Source organism: Asparagus officinalis, chromosome 3 (genome assembly GCF_001876935.1).
Source record: "Asparagus officinalis chromosome 3, Aspof.V1, whole genome shotgun sequence".
NCBI classification, from domain to species: domain Eukaryota; kingdom Viridiplantae; phylum Streptophyta; class Magnoliopsida; order Asparagales; family Asparagaceae; genus Asparagus; species Asparagus officinalis.
In genome coordinates this window covers 61,744,844-61,767,538 of record NC_033796.1, presented here as the reverse complement: position 1 = coordinate 61,767,538, position 22,695 = coordinate 61,744,844, and the positions used below count along the sequence as shown (strand labels likewise).

At 37.5% G+C, this 22,695-nt stretch overlaps 2 protein-coding genes, 1 long non-coding RNA gene and 1 pseudogene across 3 annotated transcripts in view; 2 read left to right on the top strand and 2 right to left on the bottom strand.

Moving 5' to 3' along the window:
* On the top strand, positions 5,342-7,771 carry LOC109832307 (protein FAR1-RELATED SEQUENCE 1-like). Its single transcript, XM_020399728.1, has 2 exons — positions 5,342-5,475; positions 6,799-7,771. The coding sequence occupies exons 1-2, from the start codon at positions 5,353-5,355 to the stop codon at positions 7,675-7,677; spliced, it is 1,002 nt and encodes a 333-aa protein (XP_020255317.1). The 5' UTR covers positions 5,342-5,352; the 3' UTR covers positions 7,678-7,771.
* LOC109832306 lies at positions 9,541-10,621 on the bottom strand. Its single transcript, XR_002244692.1, has 2 exons — positions 10,414-10,621; positions 9,541-9,840 (listed from the first exon to the last, which is right to left on the bottom strand). It is a non-coding gene; the product is annotated as an uncharacterized LOC109832306 (long non-coding RNA).
* LOC109834236 lies at positions 12,929-19,196 on the top strand (annotated as a pseudogene).
* The window catches only part of LOC109834235 (B3 domain-containing protein Os07g0563300-like), a 26,915-nt gene continuing 23,963 nt past the window's right edge, over positions 19,744-22,695 (bottom strand). Inside the window, exons 11-12 of the mRNA XM_020402215.1 lie at positions 22,407-22,471; positions 19,744-20,929 (exon numbers count right to left, since the gene is read on the bottom strand). Coding sequence (XP_020257804.1) covers positions 20,346-20,929; positions 22,407-22,471 — 649 coding nt within the window. The 3' untranslated portion in view covers positions 19,744-20,345. The remainder of the gene's footprint in view (positions 20,930-22,406; positions 22,472-22,695) is intronic.

The following is a 22,695-nucleotide window of genomic DNA, read 5'->3' as shown; positions in this document are numbered from 1 at the left end:
CTTATGCGAGGTATAACTAGATAATAAATTTTAACAAACCCTATCCTTTGTGGCATCAGATAAGTTAAAAAATTATTATCTAAGTTATATCTCTATGATGGAAGACCTTTAGATTTATATTTCTTAAAAAATTAATCTATCTACACTTCTATACAACTTTTGTTATTTATTATAACTGAGAGAAAATAACAACAGTCAATTTCTAATAAATTCTAAACTGTCTTATTTAATAAAACAAATTCAGAACAATTCTGGACCTTACAGTAATTTTTCATGTATTACTTTAATCACATGAATTATTGAATTTAAACAATTTAAAATCAACATGATCATATCACAAGTATAATACAAATAATATTTCAGAAATATACATGATACAATATCATTTCTAACAATTCACTAAGAGTTAGATAATCTTTTCAACAAAGGAAACTAAACTATACATGCATATGGACTTTTGAACAAATTCTGTAAGTGCTAGGGACTAATCAAAAATTAGTCTATATATTCAGATGGATCTTAAAACAGTTTCAAAATCTATCAGGAGGGTGAAGCTAATTTCACATCAAAATTAATATACTAGTAGACTCAGAACAATTTCTGGATCAAACAGGGGTCTGTAACTAATTTTACAGTTATTCATCAATACATTGGATTCTAAACCCGCTCTGATACCATCTGTTGGAATCATGACATACAATGCAGCGGAAAAAGCATATCATGACTATTAATCAAAATTAATTAAATATTAGAAGAATACCTGAAACGCTTTCCGAATTTCTACAATAATCTGTCCCGAGATCAATCCAAAATAGCTTCCTCAAGAGAAAAAGCCTCCAATTGAAATCCACCCGTCACCGTAGAGGAGCAATACTGAGAGATAGGTTCTCAAAAATCTATTTCTTCATATTATCTTCATAAGATTTTGAATCTCTTCTCTTTTTTTTTCATAAGGCTACATATGAACCCTATTTATAGGATTACACTAGTCTTAGAGATTTTAACTTTAAACAATTCATAATTATCTAGAACTCTATCCATAACAATTAAGGATAGAATAGATTTGTTCAAAAACTTTATCCATAACAATTAAGGATAGAAATAGATTTATTCAAAAACTTTATCCATAACAATTAAGGATAGAAATAGAATTGTATTGCATGTATACCTCTTCTAATGACATTAGTGAGACCAATTGGGTCCCATATCGAGAACCAATTATTAATCAAATTAATAATTTTAATTTAACAATCAAATCCCTATCCGACTAACTGTTCATAAAACCTCTTCCATAATATGGTATTAAATAATATCTTACATTCACTCCCTTCCAGTATCATTTATTTTAGGCAACTCTTTTAAGCAGGATAACTCACCTATTTGCTCATGCCTAAATTTGCAATTCCCATGAACATAAATAAAAATTATTTTGAAACATCAAAATATTTTATTTTTTATAAGAAAGTAAATTTTAAAAAAATATTTTTAAAACCACCTGCCGGCAGGAATTTAATAGCTTCATGGGAATGCATAATAAATTAACTCATCATAATGAGCATACTGGATCCTATCTAGACATCCATCATTTTCCTAAATGAAATTTAGCAACCCAATTTTTCAGGTTGTATAGCGCTTGCTAAACAAGCTTAACCATCACATCAAAGCATACTAAATTATCAAATCGAAAATAACAATATCATCAAGTCAAAGGGACCATGTAACAATTTGAATTCTCTGTCTCTTAGGTGACTCTTCCTAGAGAATTCAAATACGGTCTAGTGCTACACACATCATAATGCGTGCTTATGACATACACCCGGAGAATCTCCATTCTCGATGGTTGAGACCCACCACCATATCTCATATATCGGTGTCATGCATAATAACCTGTTATAACAAAGTTATCCTTTACTAGTTATAGGTTAAGCACAAATTTAAGAAATTTCTAAGTTAGATCATATCTCCAAGCAAGTGACCATCACAGTGCATGATCTAACAAAATAACTTCTAAGGATATATATATAACAATTATATAAATAATACCCAAATTATGTGCAACAATTAAATTTATTAATATTACAATATTATTACATAATTTGTATTGGATGTTCAAGGGCAAATTATTATTACTATTCCAGCAGTGGTCCCTCCACTATTTTTTTTTGTAGTGGAGAGGATCCGAATCCCTAGGAAATGATAAATTTCCTTTCATTGAGAAGTGGACTCTCCACTGTGGATCATGGTGAAAAGAATGTGAACTTTTCAAAGCTCTTTGGAAACTAATGGTATTGTTGGGAGTTTACTTAGGAAGGGAAGGAAGGAGAAAAATTCTCCTTCATCTCATTCCCCTTCATTACCCTCCAATTTGGGTGTAACATTTTGGCACAATCCGCCCCCCGCCCCCTCCCTAATTCTTCTTCTCTATCCTCCTAAATGCAACTCCCAAACAAGGATAATATTACATTTCTCTTCCCCTCCTCTTCTCTACCCTACATCCAAACAAGCCATAAAGGTAAGGGTGCAAACAAATCAAATATGATAATTATTATTCTGTATCAACTTACTAATCTTTGCCACAAACACGAACCCTTACATGATTTGTTAAAAGAAAACTCATAATTAATCCGTACCCATCCAACTTGAACGAATACGGACAGGACAAATATGCGAGAAGACATACAAATGCAAAATGGTCATGAGAAAAAAAATGGATATGATTGAAAAATATAAAAAATGGACATGATTGAAAAATATATAGATAACGCAGCACAAAAATTATTTAAACAAAGTAAACTATCTCAAATCAAAGTTCGTCAGTGTGTTTGATCGCCAAAAAAGTTTGGATTGTATCTTTCCATCACCAAAGTCAATCTTGTTGTGCCTGCTTGCGAGCTCCACCTGATCTGGCACTATCTTCATCGAGTCTACACACCAACCAACTTCTGATCCCGTGATGACTCTGAATAATTATATGCTGACGAATCTCAAGTACGTTACTCTTGTACTACTATTAATAAATTTGTGGGGTCTTTTTTTTTTAATTGTCAATAAAAATATTGTGAGTCATTATTGACCCTACTTTTTGGTCGTGGGGGTACATATTAGGTTTTACCCCCCTAGAATCTGCCTTAAAAAGAGGGTTATTTTACAAAAAATTATCTTTCATTTTTAATTTATACGCAAACATCTTTAAAGTAATGTTTTTGTTTGTTTCAATCAACAATTTCACGGTCAAAATTTTTTTATTGAAACCTTAAAATACCTTTAAAAAAACTCACGTTCAAGATACGTGACTCGCTTTTTTAATGTTTAGGTCTAGCTAGGATACAAGTCATGTACTCTAAATATACATTTTTAATGTTATTTTTTAAGAGAAGCTTTGGCTATAGACATAATTGATCAGAACAAAAACCCACTTTAACGATGATTTATGCATAAATTAAAAATGAAGATGTTTTTTTGTAAAATGATCCTATTTGAAGGTGGTTTCTAGGAAGGAAAAAACCTTGTAAGTTTTGTAGTACAATTACCCCGAGCTCCCATCCTCACCCATTTTCACCAAAATCACAATGGCTCTGATGAGATAGAGATCGCGTACTAGAAACCTCTCACTACCAATGGCTACTACAAAGCAATATAAGCACTTAATAAACAAGAAAGTAATTCTAGTGATTTTAGTTCTTGTCGAAGAAATTGTGGTCCATACTTCATATCATCGAACGCCATTATTATCGACTATTCACAATGTCTATGGTACCGGGAAGCAACCACATATATGATTAATACATACGCATAAAAAATAAAATGCATTTATTGCAGAGGCTAATGACCTTATATAGGACAGACTGGCCTAGCAATAAAAATATCAAGAGAAAAACGTCAAATATACCATGGTTGTCAAATTTAATGTTCTTTGGCTTGTTATTTGAATTATAGCATCCTTTGTCAAGGGAGTTTTGTAGTCATGGATGGGCGGCGAAAACAGAGATAGGGATACCGAAGAGTAGTTCACAAGAACAAGTTTTGGCCGTACGTACTCATTTGTCTTTTTTCAACCAAAGTAAACAACATATCATGTTTTGTTCCCTAAGAAGATTCGATTCGCATGAAAACATAATACAACTAAATAAAGTTCACGTGCCTTCTATGTACACAGCTAGGCAGCCCGGGTTCGGGCCCGGCCCGGTGTCTTTCCGACCTGGGGGACTTTTTTGCAAAAATCGCACACGAGAAAGCTTTCTCGTGATCACTTTTGGTTTTCACCCTTTCCCATTTTTCGAGGCTCACTCCTGATATTTCTCCCCAAAACATGTGCTTCCCTAACAAAAATCCCCAAATCCCTCAAATCGTTCCCAAAAAAATCCCCCAAATTCGTCCGACGTCGAACCTTCAGATAAGATGTCGATCTCGGCCTCGTCAGCTCCGTCGAAGCAAGCTGCGGTCGGAAAACCCCTCCTCCTTCCGACGTCGAACCTTCAGCCCCCCCGCGATCTCGGCCTCGTCAGCTCCGTCGAAGCAAGCTACGGTCGGAAAACGTCCTGGTCCGCCGCTCCTTCCCAATTCGTCCGACGTCGAAAGCTCCGTCTTCTTCAATAAGGCCCAGGTCGGCTTTCCTATTTTTATTCCTCTTTTTTTTTCTTTTTTCGTTTCTGGGGATTTATCTGTTGCTTATTGATAAAGATCGCATCTTTTTTTTTTTGAATTGATGCGTGCACAACATCCAGCGATTTATTTGATAATTTGGGAGGTTATTAATCGGGGAAGAAAAAATATCTACCTTTTTAATGGTTGTTTTCAATGCTCAATGTTATTTGACTTATATATTTGACGAGATTTATAATATAACGCCCCTCAACTTCATCCCAGGACAGTCTAGTCCACAGCGGCAAATCAGATGAAGGTGTTTGTAATAGCCCCTTTTTTTAATCCATTGTTCGACTAAATGAACTCTATTGGTGAATAAACTAACTTAGGTTTTACTGTCAGTTGAGCAATAGATCTCAAAATAGTACTTGTGCCACGCTTGAACAAGGCGAATATGTAAATATTCCTATGACCTGGTTCAAATGGGTGTTGTTGTACTGGCTGGTGTCTGTGAACTTGTATGCAACTCTGCTATTTTGAATCTTGGTTGGTTAATTCTCGTCCCTGAATTTGTATGCTTCATTGAGTCTGTTATTTAGTACTCCCCAGAAACAATCAGTTAACATTTATTAAAATTGTTAATCATAATTAAGTAGACATCTACCTTCATTAATAGTTATGTATTGAAGTAGGGGCTTTTGTAAAGTTTTGTTAACTTAAAACAGTTGCCATATATGTTGGTCGCAGGTATCGAATCTGTTGTGAGACATGGAAAACTTGGACATTGGAGTAGGGTCTAGCTGTCAAAATGTAGCTAATGAATTAAACTTGGACGACGATGATTTGATATATACTCCTCAAGTATCAGATGAGTTGAGGCCAAAAAAGGGGCAAGAATTTGACACAATAGATGATGTTTTGACATTCTACAATGCTTATGCTAAAGCAGCTGGGTTTAGTGTAAGGTCTTGGACTACTTAGAAAGAGGCGGGAAGTTGTAAAATAAGAAGGAAGGAGTATGTTTGTTTTAAACAAGGAAAATCTCTAAAAATCGCGGATGTTGGAAAGAAAAGACGTCGAGGAAGATTAGCTGAGGATTGTACTGCCAAAATTGCAGTTTTAAAATCAAACTCCGGAAAATACATTGATACTGTTTTTAATGATGAGCACAGTCACCCGCTATCAACACCATCAAATATTCATCTTTTGAGGTCCCATCGTAACGTTTCAGCTGCAACAAAGTCTTTAACTAAACAGCTCTCCATGGTGAATATATCTCAGCATCAACAATTTAGTTTTCTTGGAGTACAATCTGGAGGTATAGAAAATATTGGGTGCACTCAAAGAGATTTATATAATCATGAGAGGGATATACGTGCTGATATGAAGGGGCACGATGGAGAAATGTTTTATGAGTATTTAAAATTGAAACAAGGAAAGAATCCCTCATTTACTTTTCAAATTGAGGCCGATGAGGAACAAAAGATTACTCGTTGTTTTTGGTCCGATGCAAGATCAAGGTGGGCTTACAATTATTTCGGTGATGTTGTAATCTTTGATACTACTTATAACACTAATCGCTATGGCCTTATATTTGCACCAATAATGGGGGTTAACAATCATGGTCAAACAATTATTTTTGCTTGTGGATTTTTGAATCATGAGAGCGTTGATGATTTTGTATGGTTATTTACTCAATTTTTGGAAAGTATGCCTGGTGGTGCCCCGAAGATGATTATTACCGATCAAGACCCAGCGATGACTAAGGCATTCCCTCTTGTTCTTCCAAATACTTTTCACAGGTATTATAGTTTGTGTATATTATTAAAAATATTTATATGCATAGTCTTTCTTTTTAACACTTTATTTAATTCTTTTGACAGGTATTGTAGTTGGCATATATTAATGAAGTTTTCTGAGAAAATTGATGCAGTGAAGTATAGTATTTATAAAAGTGAGTTCTCGGCTTGCATTTGGAAATCAGAGACTCCTGAAGAATTTGATTTACAATGGGAAAGTCTGATTAAGAAAAGTGGGTTAGAAGGAAACAGGTGGTTGCAAGACCAATATGAACTTCGGTCAAGATGGATTCCTGCATATGTTAATCACGTTTTCTCAGTTGACATGTCAAGTAGTCAACGAGCAGAAAGTGGACATGCATTCTTCAAGAAATTTGTTTCGAAGAATAATTCATTGGTGGATTTTATGATACAGTTTGGCAGGGGACTAGTGCGCCAACGTCACGAGGAGTTGATGGCCGATCACAAAGACTTGATTGAGAAACCTAAACTTAGAATAAATCATGACTTTTTGGAGCAAATGGTTGATATTTACACTAATGAGATGTATTTCAAGTTTGAGGCTGAAGTGTGTGACAGCTTTAACTACAAGTTACAGTTTGTTAGGGCAACTGACAATCAGAGTGTGTATCAAATTCAAAGAAAGAAGCTCGCAACAAGCAAAGTCCGCGAAATCGTTTATGACAAGGACTTGGATTTGGTTTCTTGTAGTTGTAAAAAGTTTGAAAGTGCCGGAATCGTATGTACTCACATTATCTCCTACTTGATGAAATTTGATGCTGAAATATTGCCCGATAAATACATCTTAAAGAGGTGGACTAAGTCTGCAAAATCGGGGACAGTGGTTGATGATAAAGGTATGCAGATAAACCCTGACAATTCTTATCTTTTAACACGGAGTCAATTTATCCAATCATCTTTGGAATTAGTTGACAAGTCCCTTGTATGTGAAGAAACGAGGAAGATGTTTACCGATGGAGTGCGTATCATTAATGAGCAAATCGACCAATTCATTAGTAGCCGCACGGTTGCAAAGAGCTTCACCGAGAAAAGTAATCAAATGAGTAGTAATTTAATGGATGATGGTACTAGTGTGCATGATTCTTGTACTTTTCAAAATAGTTTCAATGAACCCGATCAAGTGCGAGCAAAAGGGTGCGGCAAAAGGTTGAAGGGGGGAAAAGAGAAAGCAATGGCTAGAGCAAAAAATAAAAAAGATAGACGTTGCCACGGGTGTGGTAAAGTAGGCCAATCACATGATAAGCGAAATTGTCCGGCACTCACAAATCCGTAAGTAATAATTCTTTTATTATTTATGTTGTCTTATTTTTCACATTCTAGTATCCTTCTTGATGTATATATGTATGGATATTTTAATATAATGTAGGTTTTCTACAAGCGGTGATACAAATTTGCAAGAGGGTAATGAGTCATCAAGTGAAGATGTGGATCTTTTTGAAGATTAAGAGGGTAATGGTTCTGTCTTATTTCTGGTAGTGGATAACTTATGATTATTTGCTACTGTTACTATGGCTGGTCTTGGCGTGATATTAACTAGTGGCTTCGGTCCATTGCATGGATGGTGATACAGGGGTAGGAAGTTCAAAACAATGAAACCATGTGTGGTCTGTGCGGTTAACCCTTTTTACTATATGTAGTTCAAGAGTCGCTATTCAATTTTTTTCCTGGCAGAGTGAATTGTATCTTTGAAAATCTGTATGCTACTTAAATTTTGTCATAGTCTCTTGTTTTTATATGTACAGGAATCGTGTCCCATTCGGTATCTGATGCATCGTCTTGCTTATTTCAGTAACAGATTTGCTAACTTATTTCAATAACAGATTTGCTAACAGGTTTGTGATTTCTGTGGACTTTCTTATGAAGATTATCAATGGCGAGTCCCAAAACATAGTAGTAATTAGATCCAAGTATATGCTTTTGATTTGTGATGTACAAAGGCTTTTACCTCTTTTTTCCCTCGCTTGATTTCAATAACAGATTTGCTAACTTACTTCAATAATACTAATTTTTTAAATAATTACCTAACTTACTTCAAAAGCTTATATGTTTCTCAAACTGATTTCTGTTGTTTGAATCAGGAGCTTGAATCAGGAGCTTATGAATCAGGAGCTTGAATGAGGAGTGTGTTAACTAGGAGCTTGAATCAGGAGTGGTCTGATTATTGTCAACATTTAACTACCTAGTTGTTTATGTTTGATTGCAATGTATTGTAATGTGTACTGATTTTTCTGCTGGGACTTGAGTTGTAAACATGCAAGTTTATGGTGTTGCTGTATTTTCTGCTGGGACTTGAGTTGTAAACATGCAAGTTTATGGTGTTGCTGTATTTTCTGCTGGGACTTGAGTTGTAAACATGCAAGTTTATGGTGTTGCTGAATTTTCTGCTGGGACTTGAGTTGTAAACATGCAAGTTTATGGTGTTGCTGGTTTTGTTAACTGATATGAATTTTCATTTGTGCTGAGTTGTAAACATGCAAGTTTCTCATAGTCATTATTTATGGATTGGTTTCTTGTTCTCATCCTTCTGCGTCTCTTGATGTTCAATTTATTCCAACTTGCTAGTACTGATCAGATACAGGAACTGAGATTATCTACATTACAATATGGTATAATTCACCCCTTTATAGGATGTTCAGCTAGTCCTTACTCATGTCAGAAACAATGGATTAAAGAGCATGAGTAAATAAAAAAATAGTCACATGCCTTTACTCATGAACCTGGTTACACGAAGAGACAAATTGGAATAAATTGAATGACTAAGAGAGTCGGCCTAAAAATCACTTTATTTAACCAATGCAAGCTCATCAACTCTGTAACATGGTAAATACACAATGCAAGCTCATCAACTCTGTAACATGGTAAATACACAAAACACCACTGCTCCTTTCATCCAATTATGGACCTACGAAAAAAAAACAAATAAAAAAATTAACAAAGCTTGTTTCATTCCAACACATCACGGTTATTTCAACACAAAACACAAAAATTAACAAACTTGTTTCATTCCAACACATCAAAGCGTGAAGCATTACAAAATACCAATTCCACAACACATAATTTCCTCGCTTACAAAGTCTTGTTTTATTCCAACACATCACATAATTTCTTTCATGGCCAAAGAAAAAGACAACAAAAAAGCTATAACAGTTAACCATTTCCACAACACTTTTTCACGTACAACAACCACGTCACGCGCCTCTGGTGGGGCAATGACGAGTGGTATTTGTTCAACTGATAAAATCTTGCACCAGCCCAAAAACGAGCCGCACTTTTGCCTTTTACACGAGTAGTAAATTCTACCACGGTTATTGTTCTTGTTCGACTTCGTTATCTTCACATCCGCTAATTCACCACACTCGCATTGTTTCAATATGAATCTAATATCAACTTCAACACATGAGTTACCTTCCACAGTTGATGATGAAGCCATTTCAATCTGCCAATTTTGAATTAACAAAATTCTGAGAAAATTCTACCACGGTTAATTTTTGAACAATTAACAATTAACAAAATTTTCAATCTGCCAATTTTGAATAATATAGCTACCAAACCTTACAAAGTCTGACTAGTTTTCCAGGAAACAGATGTATTTTGGGAACTTTGACCATTTAACAAAATTTTTCCATTGCATCAATTATTCCAGCAAAAACAGATCAACTACACAAAAATTTTGAGAGATTTAAGAGATAAACTGATTATTCCAGCATTAAGTTTGAGAGATAAACTGATTATTCCAGCAACAACAGATAATCATATGTAGGCAACATGGCAAAAACGCACAAGTCATCTAGGGCATAACGCAGATTCATCGCTGCAGAATTACAGTCAATGTTGAAGTTCATTGCATCAATTATTCCAGCAAAAACAGATCAACTACACAAAAATTTTGAGAGATTTAAGAGATAAACTGATTATTCCAGCATCAATTTTGAGAGATAAACTGATAACAGATAAACCCTATGGATGAAAATAACAGATAATAGGTAAAAAATTGGGGCTTGATCGTTACCTGAGTTGGGAGATTTAAGATCGAGCTCAGACTTCGTAGTCGTGGCAGAGGAGAAAGGGAGGAGGGGTCTCGCGGTGGTCGGAAATTACAGCGAGCTCCGATTTGGGGGTCCGACGTTAGTGGTCCGACGTTGGGAGGGAGGCGAGGCGGTGTTGGTCCGATTTGGGGGTCCGACGTCGAGCTCGAGAAGGAGTTGGCCAACGTATTTGTCACGACGGAGCTCGCTTATTCCAGCATCAATTTTGAGAGATAAACTGATAACAGATAAACCCTATGGACGAAAATAACAGATAATAGGTAAAAAAATTGGGGCTTGATCGTTACCTGAGTTGGGAGATTTAATGTGGATTTGGGGATTCGTCGTCGGGCGAGAATAGGGCTTCGTCGTCGGGCGAGATGCGAGCTTCGTCGTCGGGTGATTAGGGCTTCGTCGTCGTCGGGCAAGATGCGGACCAGGACGTTTTCCGACCGCAGCTTGCTTCGACGGAGCTGACGAGGCCGAGATCGCGGGGGAGCTGAAGGTTTGACGTCGGAAGGAGGAGGGGTTTTCCGACCGCAGCTTGCTTCGACGGAGCTGACGAGGCCGAGATCGACAGCTTATCTGAAGGTTCGACGTCGGACGAATTTGGGGGATTTTTTTGGGAACGATTTGAGGGATTTGGGGATTTTTGTTAGGGAAGCACACGTTTTGGGGAGAAATATCAGGAGTGAGCCTCGAAAAATGGGAAAGGGTGAAAACCAAAAGTGATCACGAGAAAGCTTTCTCGTGTGCGATTTTTGCAAAAAAGTCCCCCAGGTCGGAAAATGCGTATGCATTATGCGTATAGGAAACGTCCTGATATATATATATATATATATATTGATATATATATAATTTCTCTTAGTATATAAGTATATATAAGTATACTCTCTCTTATATAAGTATAATATATGTATAAGTATATATAAGTTAGTATATAAGTATATATAAGTATACTCTCTCTTATATAAGTATAATATATGTATAAGTATATATAAGTTTACAGTGTATACTTTCTTATATATGTATATATCTCTTTATATAATTATATATACTAGTATGGTGCACGTGCGTTGCACGTGTATTTAATTTTACGTTTAATTTTTGTGATGATACTTTTTGTGTGTGTGAACTATCCTTTGAAATGATCATCATGAGTAATTTCAGAAAACTCAAATACAAAAAAGCACCAATCATTTGATGTTTGCTAAGAAAATTTTTAGGGATAGCAAGTTTAATGGATAATCATGATGCTCATTTAAAGATATATAATCACGTTGCACGTGGACATAAGTATGAAAGTAATTTTTATATCAAAATAAAAATAAATAAGCTTTTATATGTGTTGCATGTGAATTGGAAGTCTAATACATTAAACTTATTATCGCAAGTAATGTCTATTAGCACATGTTTAAATAAGTATATAATCACATGTTTAAATAAGTATATAATCAGCAAAGATTACTACACCCACCATCAAAATCTAAGCTTTTATGTGTGTTGCATGTGAATTGGATGGCACTGGAAGTCTAATGCATTAAACTTATTATCGCAATTAATGTCTATTAGCACATGTTTAAATAAGTAACCTACATAGTTTAATCCCACTATTTTTACCGTTGTGATATGGAAAATTACACAGAATATATGTCTAAAGTAATAAGGATTTCAAGACTTGAAAAAATACATAAATTCTTTAAAATAATGAAAATTCAAAAACTTGAAAGGTACCTACTACCTTTAAAATAATGATAATTCAAACACTTGGAGAGTACATAAAACGCTTAAAATTCAAGACTTGCGAAAATGCATATAATCTTCAAATTAATGAAGCTTAAAATGGGGGTGGAAACAAACCAAAATATTAACGAATAGTTTATTAATTATTCAAGGAACTATTGGGTATATCTGATTCATTAGTTTTAAACAAAAAGTCTTAAATAATTTACTATTCTAAATTATAAATAAATAGAATTCAGCCTGATATATATTCAATTCATTTGCTTATCAAGTATCTATTAGAATTTGAATGCTCGTAATTTGTATTTTTTTTTCATACATGATGCTATATTTTAGTTCTATATACTAATTCTGAGAGACTTAAAGAGTCTTAAATCAGTTTTCTAACAATACACGTTAGAAGTATATATATATTCAATTGTAGATACCAATACTATTTAAAAATCAAAATCTTTAGCAAAATGGATATGCGTAGGGGCGAAGCCAAGGGTTTTCACTCTGATAGGGCACAAAAATTAAAAGTAGAATTTTTAAAATTTAAGAAATATCACTTCATAAGATAAAAAATAAAGTAAAAAACTTTAAACGAAACGAATACAAATACAAACGCTTCTTAATATTTGATTTAATCTGATTCGTTCCCCACCCTGGCCCCTGGGCTTGGAGGTCGTACTTTGCAAAGAAGAGGCCGTTCGTTTTATAAATCAATGGGCCTACGCAATAAACCTGATCAAAACAACGCCGAAGCGTCGCGAACAAACTCGAACCAATTAAAGTCGAACGACCATTTCCGCCTTCGCCTCCCCCAAAAAAAAAAAAAAAAAAAAAAAAAAAAATCTCAAACCCTAACCCTAGAAATCGAAACCCTAAAAGGCTGCTCAGATCCACCACATGGCCATGGCGAACGAGGTCAAGCTGTGGAACGACAAGAGAGAGCGCGAGATGTACGACAGCTTCGCCGACCTCTACGCGATCATCAAGACCACCGAGAAGCTCGAGAAGGCCTACGTCCGCGATCTCGTCTCCTCCTCCGACTACGAGTCCGAGTGCCTGAAGCTCATCGCCCAGTTCAAAACCCTGGGCCTCCTGCCTCCAGACGGCCGCTGCCCCCGTCCGTTCGACCGCTTCGCCGCCGCCTACAGGATGGACTGCCCCGGCGCCCTCAACCGCCTCCTTCGTCTCGGCGTCCCGCCACCGTAGAGCACGGGCGGCGTCGTCCTCGTCGAGCTCCGCCTCGGCCGCCCCGCCGTGGCGGGAGTGCGTGCAGCACTTCATAACGGCCATGGACTCGGTGTGGAGCTGAACATGGTGGCGGTGCTGACCAGGTGCATCGCTGCTGTCGGATCTGGGCGGCTCCCTCGCGAAGCTCGGGGAGGGATACTGCCTCCTGATTTCGAGGGAAGGTTGAAGGTGAGGAGTGGATGCGCAGGCTGAGCAAGATGGGCGGTGGCCGACGGATCGCTGACGGAGCAGCAGGCGAGGCAGCTCAATTTCGACCTGGAGTCGTCTTACAACTCCTTCATCGCCGCGTTGCCCAGCGCCGGCTCTTGACTACTGATCGCTGGGGGGGGACTCGGAACTAGGTGAGGAGGTATCCCCTCTGCCAAAGATTGATCTATTACATTTCATGCCCGAACATTCCCCCTTCTTTGTTGGACTTACCCCTTCGAAGAGTTACTTATCCCTATAAGCACCCAACAACCCTAAATCAATTGCTTTCTTAGAATTGCTTACCTGACCGAATGCGCCGCTAACTTCTCCCACATTCTAGGCGTGCATATAATCCATGCAAGCAGCCTCCGAATTCGTCATCTGTACCACTTCCTACTGGAAAAATCTCACCAAGAGAAGTGCCTTAAATTTGGGGGAGTTTTTTTTAAATGAAATTAGGTATTGAGATGGGTATATGAGGAGGGGGGGGAAATGCGATTAAGACATGTAAGTGCAGATATTTAAGAACTTTTAGGTACTTAAAGTTTAATTTATCCTCATAAACTTCTTATGCGCGGGTAATTATACATGTGGATAATATGGCATAGATTAAGATTCAGAGGCATTATGTATGCCAACTCTTAATGATGATCCCATTATGATTCCGAGAGATGTTATGCTAGCATAAACCAGTTACTGCTTGTACACTTATGTTTGGTTTCAGAGAAAGTTAGGTAAGAGAAACAAAGTGAAATGGGAAGGGAAAAGTAAAGAAATGGGGAGAGAGCAATTAAGGGTCTGTTTACCTCTGGAATTTTCTTAGCTGTAGTTTTCTTTACTTTGAGTCACGTAATCCTTAACGTACAATTCTGAGTTTTTTTTATACGATTCGAAATCTAGTAAACTGCAATTGTCTGCCCTTAAAAGTTAGGTTTACTTCTATCAAACGTCAGGTAGGCTTGATGTCTTTAACGCCAAAAAATCTCAAGTAAAAGCGAGCTGCTTCCTCTCATCTTTTTTCTCATCAGAATATAACACTTTCCTTTTTGCATCAAGAATTTTTTAAAGATAAATCCATTCTGTATCTCAATGGATCATAGTTTTAGTTAAACTACTTAAATTACAGTCTGGAAAATTATAGCTATTATGGGTTGCTTGCTACAATTTGTAAATCTGTTTCGGCAACTTGGAATGACAACTACGATTAGTAAACTTCGACTCCAAAGAAGCTAATCGGTTGAAGCTCAATTTTGATATGGAGATGTTTTCCAGCAAGTGCAATCAATATTTGGCAACAGCTGACTGATATACAATGAGTATGTAACAAGATCCAAGGAGGTCTGAATCAATTGCTTACTTCCATTGGATTAGAAAAAATAAAATGGAAAAATAATTTTTTTAGTTTCCACATGAACTGGATAAAGGAATGACATTTAAACTCTTATTTTCTTCTTTTCCCTCGTTTCTTTTTGAAGTTTGCCAAGAAATTTTTATGGGTCGACCATTGAAGAAGCTATTAGTGAACACCTTATTTGTATTGGTTTTGGCTGTCATACTTGTATATAAGTCAGGAGACATTGTGTTTGTTTTTGCATTAACAAATAAGCCAAGGTGAAGCATTAAAGAGGCTGTTAATGAAAACCTTATTTTTATGGGTTTTGGCTATCATGCTTGTATTTGGATACCAGTTACAAGGCATTGTACCTTGTCTACATTAGCAAGCAAGCCAAGCTGAAGCTTGTTTCCTTAATAATGCGTCTTACATTGATTATCTTTGTAGATACCACACTTATTAGAGAGCAATGGAAAGTGATCTAGCTAAGCTAATTCCTGTCTCGTCATTTTCTAAGTTGAAATTCAGCGAGAATAACTACTACTAATTTGAAACCACATGGAATGAGACTCGTAGAGGACTTTCCTATTATAATTTCCGAGTTTCATTTAGTTCAAGCCTCATAAATTTGGACAAATTTAAACTGGAGTTTCAGTTCAGTGTCAACTGAAACTTCAAGACGTTCATTTTTCTTCTATAAGTTTCAAGTTTGGCTAGTGCTTCAACCTTGAGGCAGCAAAACTCTACCAAGTTGAATGAATGATCAGCAAGCCTATCATGACTTTACTTTGCTGAGGTCATTACAAGCACAATGGGGTTCTTCTTGAATAATTGATCCATGCTTGTTAATTATATAGCTCAGCTTGTTTTATGCACCGCGATTGACAGTGTAGCAATGAGCTCTATATTTGAACCAGTGATTTAAAAAGCGCACAGAGGCGCGCGCCTCGGGCGCGAAGTGCTTCGGCGCAATGGAGTAGCGCCCCGCACTTGCTGCGGGGCGCTACACGTGCGTCGGGCGCGCGCCTGGGGACTGCCCCGAAGTGTCCGACTCAAGCGCCCAAGCGTGCGCCTCAATTTGACGATGTCAACAAGCGGTTATTGGGTACTTACCCGACTTTGACTTGAACCCGAAAGCAAAAAGGAGGCATCTGGCTAGGGTTTTGACGTTTCATCGCTCCTTCTCCGACCCATTCTCCAACTCGAAAGCAAAAAAGAACTCAGCTCCTCCGGCTCGCGAAGACGACGGACGACGACGACAGGCGACGACGACGGGCGAAGACGGGTGAAGACGAGCTCAGATCGCGACGACGAGTACATGTTCTTTTTTTTCCAGTTTACTTTTTTTTCCGATTCCTTTTCGTTTTCTTTTTTTAAGTTCTTCTCCCTTTTACGTTTCTTCTCCTTTTTTCTGATTCACTTTACATCCGATTCCTTTCAGTTTACTTTTTGTTTCCTGATTTTTTTCTTCTTTTTTTTACTGTACGTATTTTAACACATTGTTTCTGTTTTCAGTGTTAAATTATTGTTGTGTTGCTCTGTTCTCAATTGTTTTTCGATTTCCTTTCAGTTTTTCTTTTTTTTTCTTTTTTCTTTTTGTTTTCCCGATTTCCTTTTAGTTGTTGTGTTGCTCTGTTATTTATTTTCTTTTTTTACTGCTTTGGTAGCTCTGAATCACTTGTGTGATTTTATTATTAATGGACTTAGGCTCTATATGTTAGATGATTGAAATTTGATGTCTGGAGCTGGGTGTAGTACGAAAATAAAATTTATTGCACTTTTTCGTAACCTCTTTCATTCTGGCAAGATACTTCACATCTATTACAAGGTTTTTTAAATAAAACACTTAACAAAAAATAGCATCTATTACAAGGTTTTCTTTTGACACTATAAAACAAATTGATTCTTGCTATTTGAGCTAGATGTAGTGTGACTGCTAGTAGTTGAAACTTGAAACTTGATTTGCCATTTGTTACCTGTAAAGAAGAAAAATAAAATTTAGCAATATAGTTGTTAGTGATGTAATATAATAGTATGAAAGTTTGATTAAATTGCATGATTAAATAAAAATTTCTGTGTGAAATTTCAATTTTTTATTGAGTGCGCCTCGCTTCACTCGGGCGCGCGCATCGCATTGCGTCTTGCATGTCCGCGTAAACTGACATTGCGCCCCGCATTACGCCTCGCGCATTGAAAACACTGATTTGAATCTAGGAACCATGTGTTGATATTTTCTTGTACTGGTAGTACGCGGTGGCAAGAATTTTAGGTGATTGTTGTTTATTAAGTGATCTTACCTTACGGTAACTAAGTTCTCCTGTTCTGAGCATAGGTAGGATTTTGAGAGTAATTGTCCAGTCAGAAGCATGGAGTTACATGTTAAGGCTTCCTTTGCTCACAAGGAAATAGCTTGGAGAGTTTCAAAATGATGTCCAGTGGCACGAGTGCATGGTCGTCCCTAGTGTATTTCTCTTGCCAGACAAATTTTCAAAACAGAATTCTTTGCCAAAAAAATCCCAAAAACCGTCATGTTTCAAACTTAATTTCAAAAACCGACCCAGTTGAGCTGAAACTGGGTCGGTTTTTGAAAAAAAATTTCCAAACTTAACGGGAGTTGAAGTCCCGTGAAGTTTTGTTACATAAAAAACAATGCTGTAAATAGCGGAGAATAGCGACGCTATAGCGCCGATTTTCGCGTTCGCTGGGGTTCAGCGCGACGCTTAACCCTTTGGTGGCGTGCTTAAGCGGAGAAAGCCGCTTTTCGTTCGAATAACGCTTGAATAGCGCGTAATTGCGTGTTTTAGCGCTTAATAGCGCTTAAAACGCTAAACCCGCTAAACCCCCTTAACTTATTTCACCCTGAACCCGATCCGAACCCGACCCGTACCTAAACACTTAAAGCCTCTCCCAATCCCGAACCCTTTTGTGCCCTAGCCGCCTCTCTCCCACTCCCGACTGCTTCTCTCCCACTCCGGACTTACAGTGCCGTCGACGCCGCCTTCTGACGCCACCTTCCAAGCTCCAACGACTTCCGACGACGACAACTTCCAGCGACTTCCGACGACGACGACTTCCTGTCGAAGGTGATCCCGCTCCCCAACGTCAACAACAAGATCCTGTCGAAGGTGATCGAGTACTACAAGAAGCACGTCGACGCTGCTTCCGCTAAGACTGACGATAAGTCCGACGAGGAGGAGTTGAAGGCATGAGATGCCAATTTCGTCAAGGTCGATCAGCCTACGTTGTTCGATCTCATCCTGGTTTGTTTTCTGTCTTTTGCGCTTTAATTTCTCTTGGTTTAGGTATGATTTGTGATCTTTAGATCTGTTGCTTTGTTGCTTTCATTTCTGTGGTAGTTAGATGTTGTTAGGGTTAACTTGTGATGTTAGGGATTCATTAGTGTTTGGTTCGCGTTATCTGAAATTTTAGGGTTTCATAGCTATTGGTATTTATTACCTACAATTTTAGGGTTTTATACATTGATTAGTACCATGATAAATTTCTTTTTGTATAACTATTATATTAAGTAATTGATTCAACTGGGTTGGTTTTTGAAATTAAGTTTGAAATGAGTTTTTTTTGAGATTAAGATTCAAAACAGGTTGGTTTTGAAAATTTATCCTTCTTTTGCCACGCTTCTAGGAGCTCCACAATGTGGCCCAGAGTAGCGAGTTCAGTGGCTACGTTAGAATGTGGTCTAGAGAAGTGAGTCCAGTGGCGACGTTTATTTTTGGTTCTGCGCACCATGTTTCCGTGCTCAATCACTAGTTTTAGGGCACAAACTACTTTAGACCTCCCAGTTTTATACTATGAGTGGGTTTCACTTGTCCTGTTTCAGTCCTTAAAAAGTTATTAGATCCTATGTCTGTCTGTCCATGTAATGCACTGCTTTAATTTCGCTAGACTTTTTACGCTGTATACGGTGATTATTATTTATATACCATCTGTTCATCGTGTTCATGTTATTGCAGGCATTCAAATACTTGATATGCCTTTTTATTTCTAATCCTTTACTTTTGGAAATTACAGGGCAGTTCAAGCGGAATATTTGCTCGTGCCTCATTGTCGTGTGGTTGGAACATGCTTTCTATCCGTTTGCCGAGGAATAATCTGTTGAGATAGTGCATGAAATTGTCATTTGTGTTGAGATGTAAAATTGGCATATGATATATTACTAACATTGTTTCTGTAAAAATTACCTGGTCTAGAACTTTTATTGGGTATATAATATGGAATTCAAAAGCTTCTCCAAGTCTTACAGATGGGGAACAGTTATATATAAATGCATACAATTCCCATGGCTTGTAAAGAAATCAGTGTAGTTCTATCAAGCTAGATTTAAGGCCAGAGTCTTGAGTTGGAACCGCGCAAACAGTTTGTCTTCATTTGCTGCTGTAGTCACAAAAATGGAGTATGAGGCCCTCGAAGAAATCATGTTGTATCCGAGGGGAACGGTAGCGTTGTTTTGCGTGTGGTGATGCTTCCTGGCTAATTAAAAAAAAAGAATAAAAAAAAGAATTATTTACTGGACAACGGTTTTAAATGCTTGAGCAAAAGACGCCTTCAAAAAAAATAACTATTAGTCTTCCGGCGTGCTGAAAATGGGTTTTGAGGGTTGTTGACGGGTTTCTCTCCTCAAATTTGGGTCCTCCATGAACGTAGGGCATCGAAAATTGCAAGACGTTTCGTGAAAATTTTCAGATACAAACGCGTAACGATCTTGAGAGCAACATTATGTACAGATTAAAGGTCAAACGTAGGACGTAAATCAAGCTTATCATTTTATAGTAATTTCAAACGTAGGATGTAAATTAAGCTCACCATTTATAGTAATCTTTTTGTAAACATTTTGACATGATCTAGAGCAAAATCAGTCACGAACTTGTATGTCAGACAAAATTCCACATGCATGCGCTGATTTCAAATTAAGAAAGCAAGCTGCTCGTGCCTTCCCTCAAGTTGGGTTGTAGAGATTGGTGCAAAAGGCTCAAACCCAGCCCTAACAAGCTTCAGCTAACACTTTAGTCACAAAATTTCCATTTCTATATCAGACAAGCTAGTGTATATCTCCTCAATACAACCTCTTTCAGCTTTTCCTTTGAATTCGATGAATCTATATCACAAGGCAGAAAAAGAGTACCTCGTGCATCCATGCTCCCTCACCTATATCTATTAACGATTACACAACAAAACCGGAGCTCGTGTCTTACTCATCTCTTTTACCTTTGCTGTGTCCGACTTCTAACATATCCGAACGAGCTTCTCCACAAGTTCCCCAAAGATTCAGCGAGAGCTGTATCACGCGACGATCTCAACAAACTTCAAACCCCCACCCACCTTTGGCGCACACAACCTGCATTTGAAAAACACGATTCGGATTTTTCTTGTTGTTACCTAAACAATTAACTTTTAGGCAGTAGCATCAGCAAAAGGCCTCATGATGCTGCCAGTATCAGACTTTGGCGATGGCTCCTCCTCCCTCTCCGGCTGGATGTTCAAATCAATCTGAGCCTTGAGAGGTGAAGGCGAAATCACTCTATTCTCAGCATCATTATCAAACTCGCCCTCGACACAAATCACCGGACTTTGAGGCAAAGAACCATCCCCAATACATTTGCCTTCTCGCTGAAGGGGCTCACTGCCTGAAATCATCATCTCCAGTGACTGATCAACGATCTGCTTCTTACTTGTCTCAGCTTCTTTCTCTGTCTGTTTCTTCTCACGCCGGAGCATTAAGGTTCTGAAGCGGCGCTTCACAGTGAGGCAGACGTTGCACGTGCAAGATTGCTTGTGCTTGGGACCTTTGCCGCTCGGAGGCTGGATGCATACAATGCACGTGCATCCTGGCCGATGGCGAGGATGCTTTGTTGTGGGTTGAGAAGATGGAGGGAGGCATTCCCCCTCTCCGAGAATTGCTAGGTTGGCAAGTGTATCGAGCCCATCGGATACTTCGAGGTTGTTGTTTTCTAGTTTTACCCTGGACCTTCTTGAACCTGTTTAAAATTAAATGTTAAATCATGAGAAGCACGTTTTGAAAAAATAAACAAATAAATAAATGAGAAATTGCACGAGTGTTAGATAATCATGGAGGATGTAACACTGCTTGCAACTGTAACATAGGCTTTTTTTTTTATTTTAATGGGTAGCCTTATAGTAGGCTTTTTTTTAATGGGTAGCCTTATAGTAGAGTCTGCTTCATTCATCCATATCTGAAACATGTAGACAAATGCTAATTTAAATTTACATTTCCTTTTACGTTTCCTGCATTCAAACAGATTTTCATCTCACATTCACCGCATCTAGCAAAAGGGGTGTGTGTTCGCGCCTTCTTTTTGGGTGGGGCTATTTATCCTTTATGTGTCGGTTGCCGGTCTTGAGGTCCTTTGTCCATATCCACGTAGTTCTTGTGTGCGCCTTCTTCTTGGGTGGGGTTTCTTCCTTTTTTTGTGTTACGTGGTTTGCTGAGATGCTCTTTCAACAGTGTCGATGCATGTGTTAATATGACCAAATGAACGATAGTTGCGGCCATTGCTATCTTGCGGTATGATACAGAACGACGGGGATATGGACAAATTCTAAAATTTTAGGGAGTCACTGACTGTGAATAACAATTGTAAAACATAAATTATAGAACATGCAGAAAATTAGAAAGAATTTGAACATGCAGAAAATTAGAAAGAATTTAAAACAACTGCAGGCTTAAGTTCTTGTTACAGATTTAAATTCTGAAGGGGTAATTGAGTTACCAATATTTGATTATGTCACAGCAGACTTTAGTTAATGGGTTAAATTTCTGAACCAAAAGCTAATAAAGATTTATGCCAAGACTAATTTAAGTACATCATCAATTTAACTTCCAACTCTAGCTCTGTTCAGATGACTTTAGCACTGGGTTGAGCATGAAGCCCACATTGATGAGATTACTTCACTGCTCAGCTAGAATTGATATGGTCTTTTTGCACACATGTAGCATGTGTGTGAAAATGATACATGTCTTTCAACTACAAGGCGATGTTCGCACAATATAGGTTTTAGCTTTGATAAATTATCAAGTGGACAAGACCAAGACAAGGAATGCCAGTTTAAAGTGTCGCTCTTAATACTATTAATACGTGATCAAGAAGACTTATTCACCATGTCTGAAAAAACCCATTCAAATAGATGGAGAATGTCCTATGCAGATGCTTTAATGCACCCATATTCGTTAATATAAAATTTGAGATAATCAGCATATCCGGTACTTAATCCAGCCTATAGTGCTATTACGTGATAATGCCAATTGGTTTCCTCATTTGGCCATAATGCTAATTGGTTTCCTTATTTGCTAGTTCTGACATCCATCTCCAACATGAATTTTATACAGGTGAACAAAAATTAACATACTCTTAAATTAATGAATTAATTTGATCAAGAACTAGCAAACAAGAGAAACTGTAAAGCTAAGAGATTTAAATTATGCTGTTGTCATACCGGCCGTAGTAGGAAGTATATCTGCTAGCTCTGTATCTATTTCCTGAGCGGTTGAACATGAAGACCTACAAAGGTATAAAGACAGAAAAACATAAGATATCAAGAATAAAGGGGATAGTTATGCAGTGCTACTTCAGGGTAGCTTCAGGTAACCTACAGAATTTATGTCTGGAAGAAGTATACGTTTAACTCAGAGCAAGCATTGTAATAGAGTTGATGTCATGGCAACAGTCAGTGTAGAACTGTGGTGAATGCTTCTGTGAACTCTTATTAATCTTTGTTTTTAACT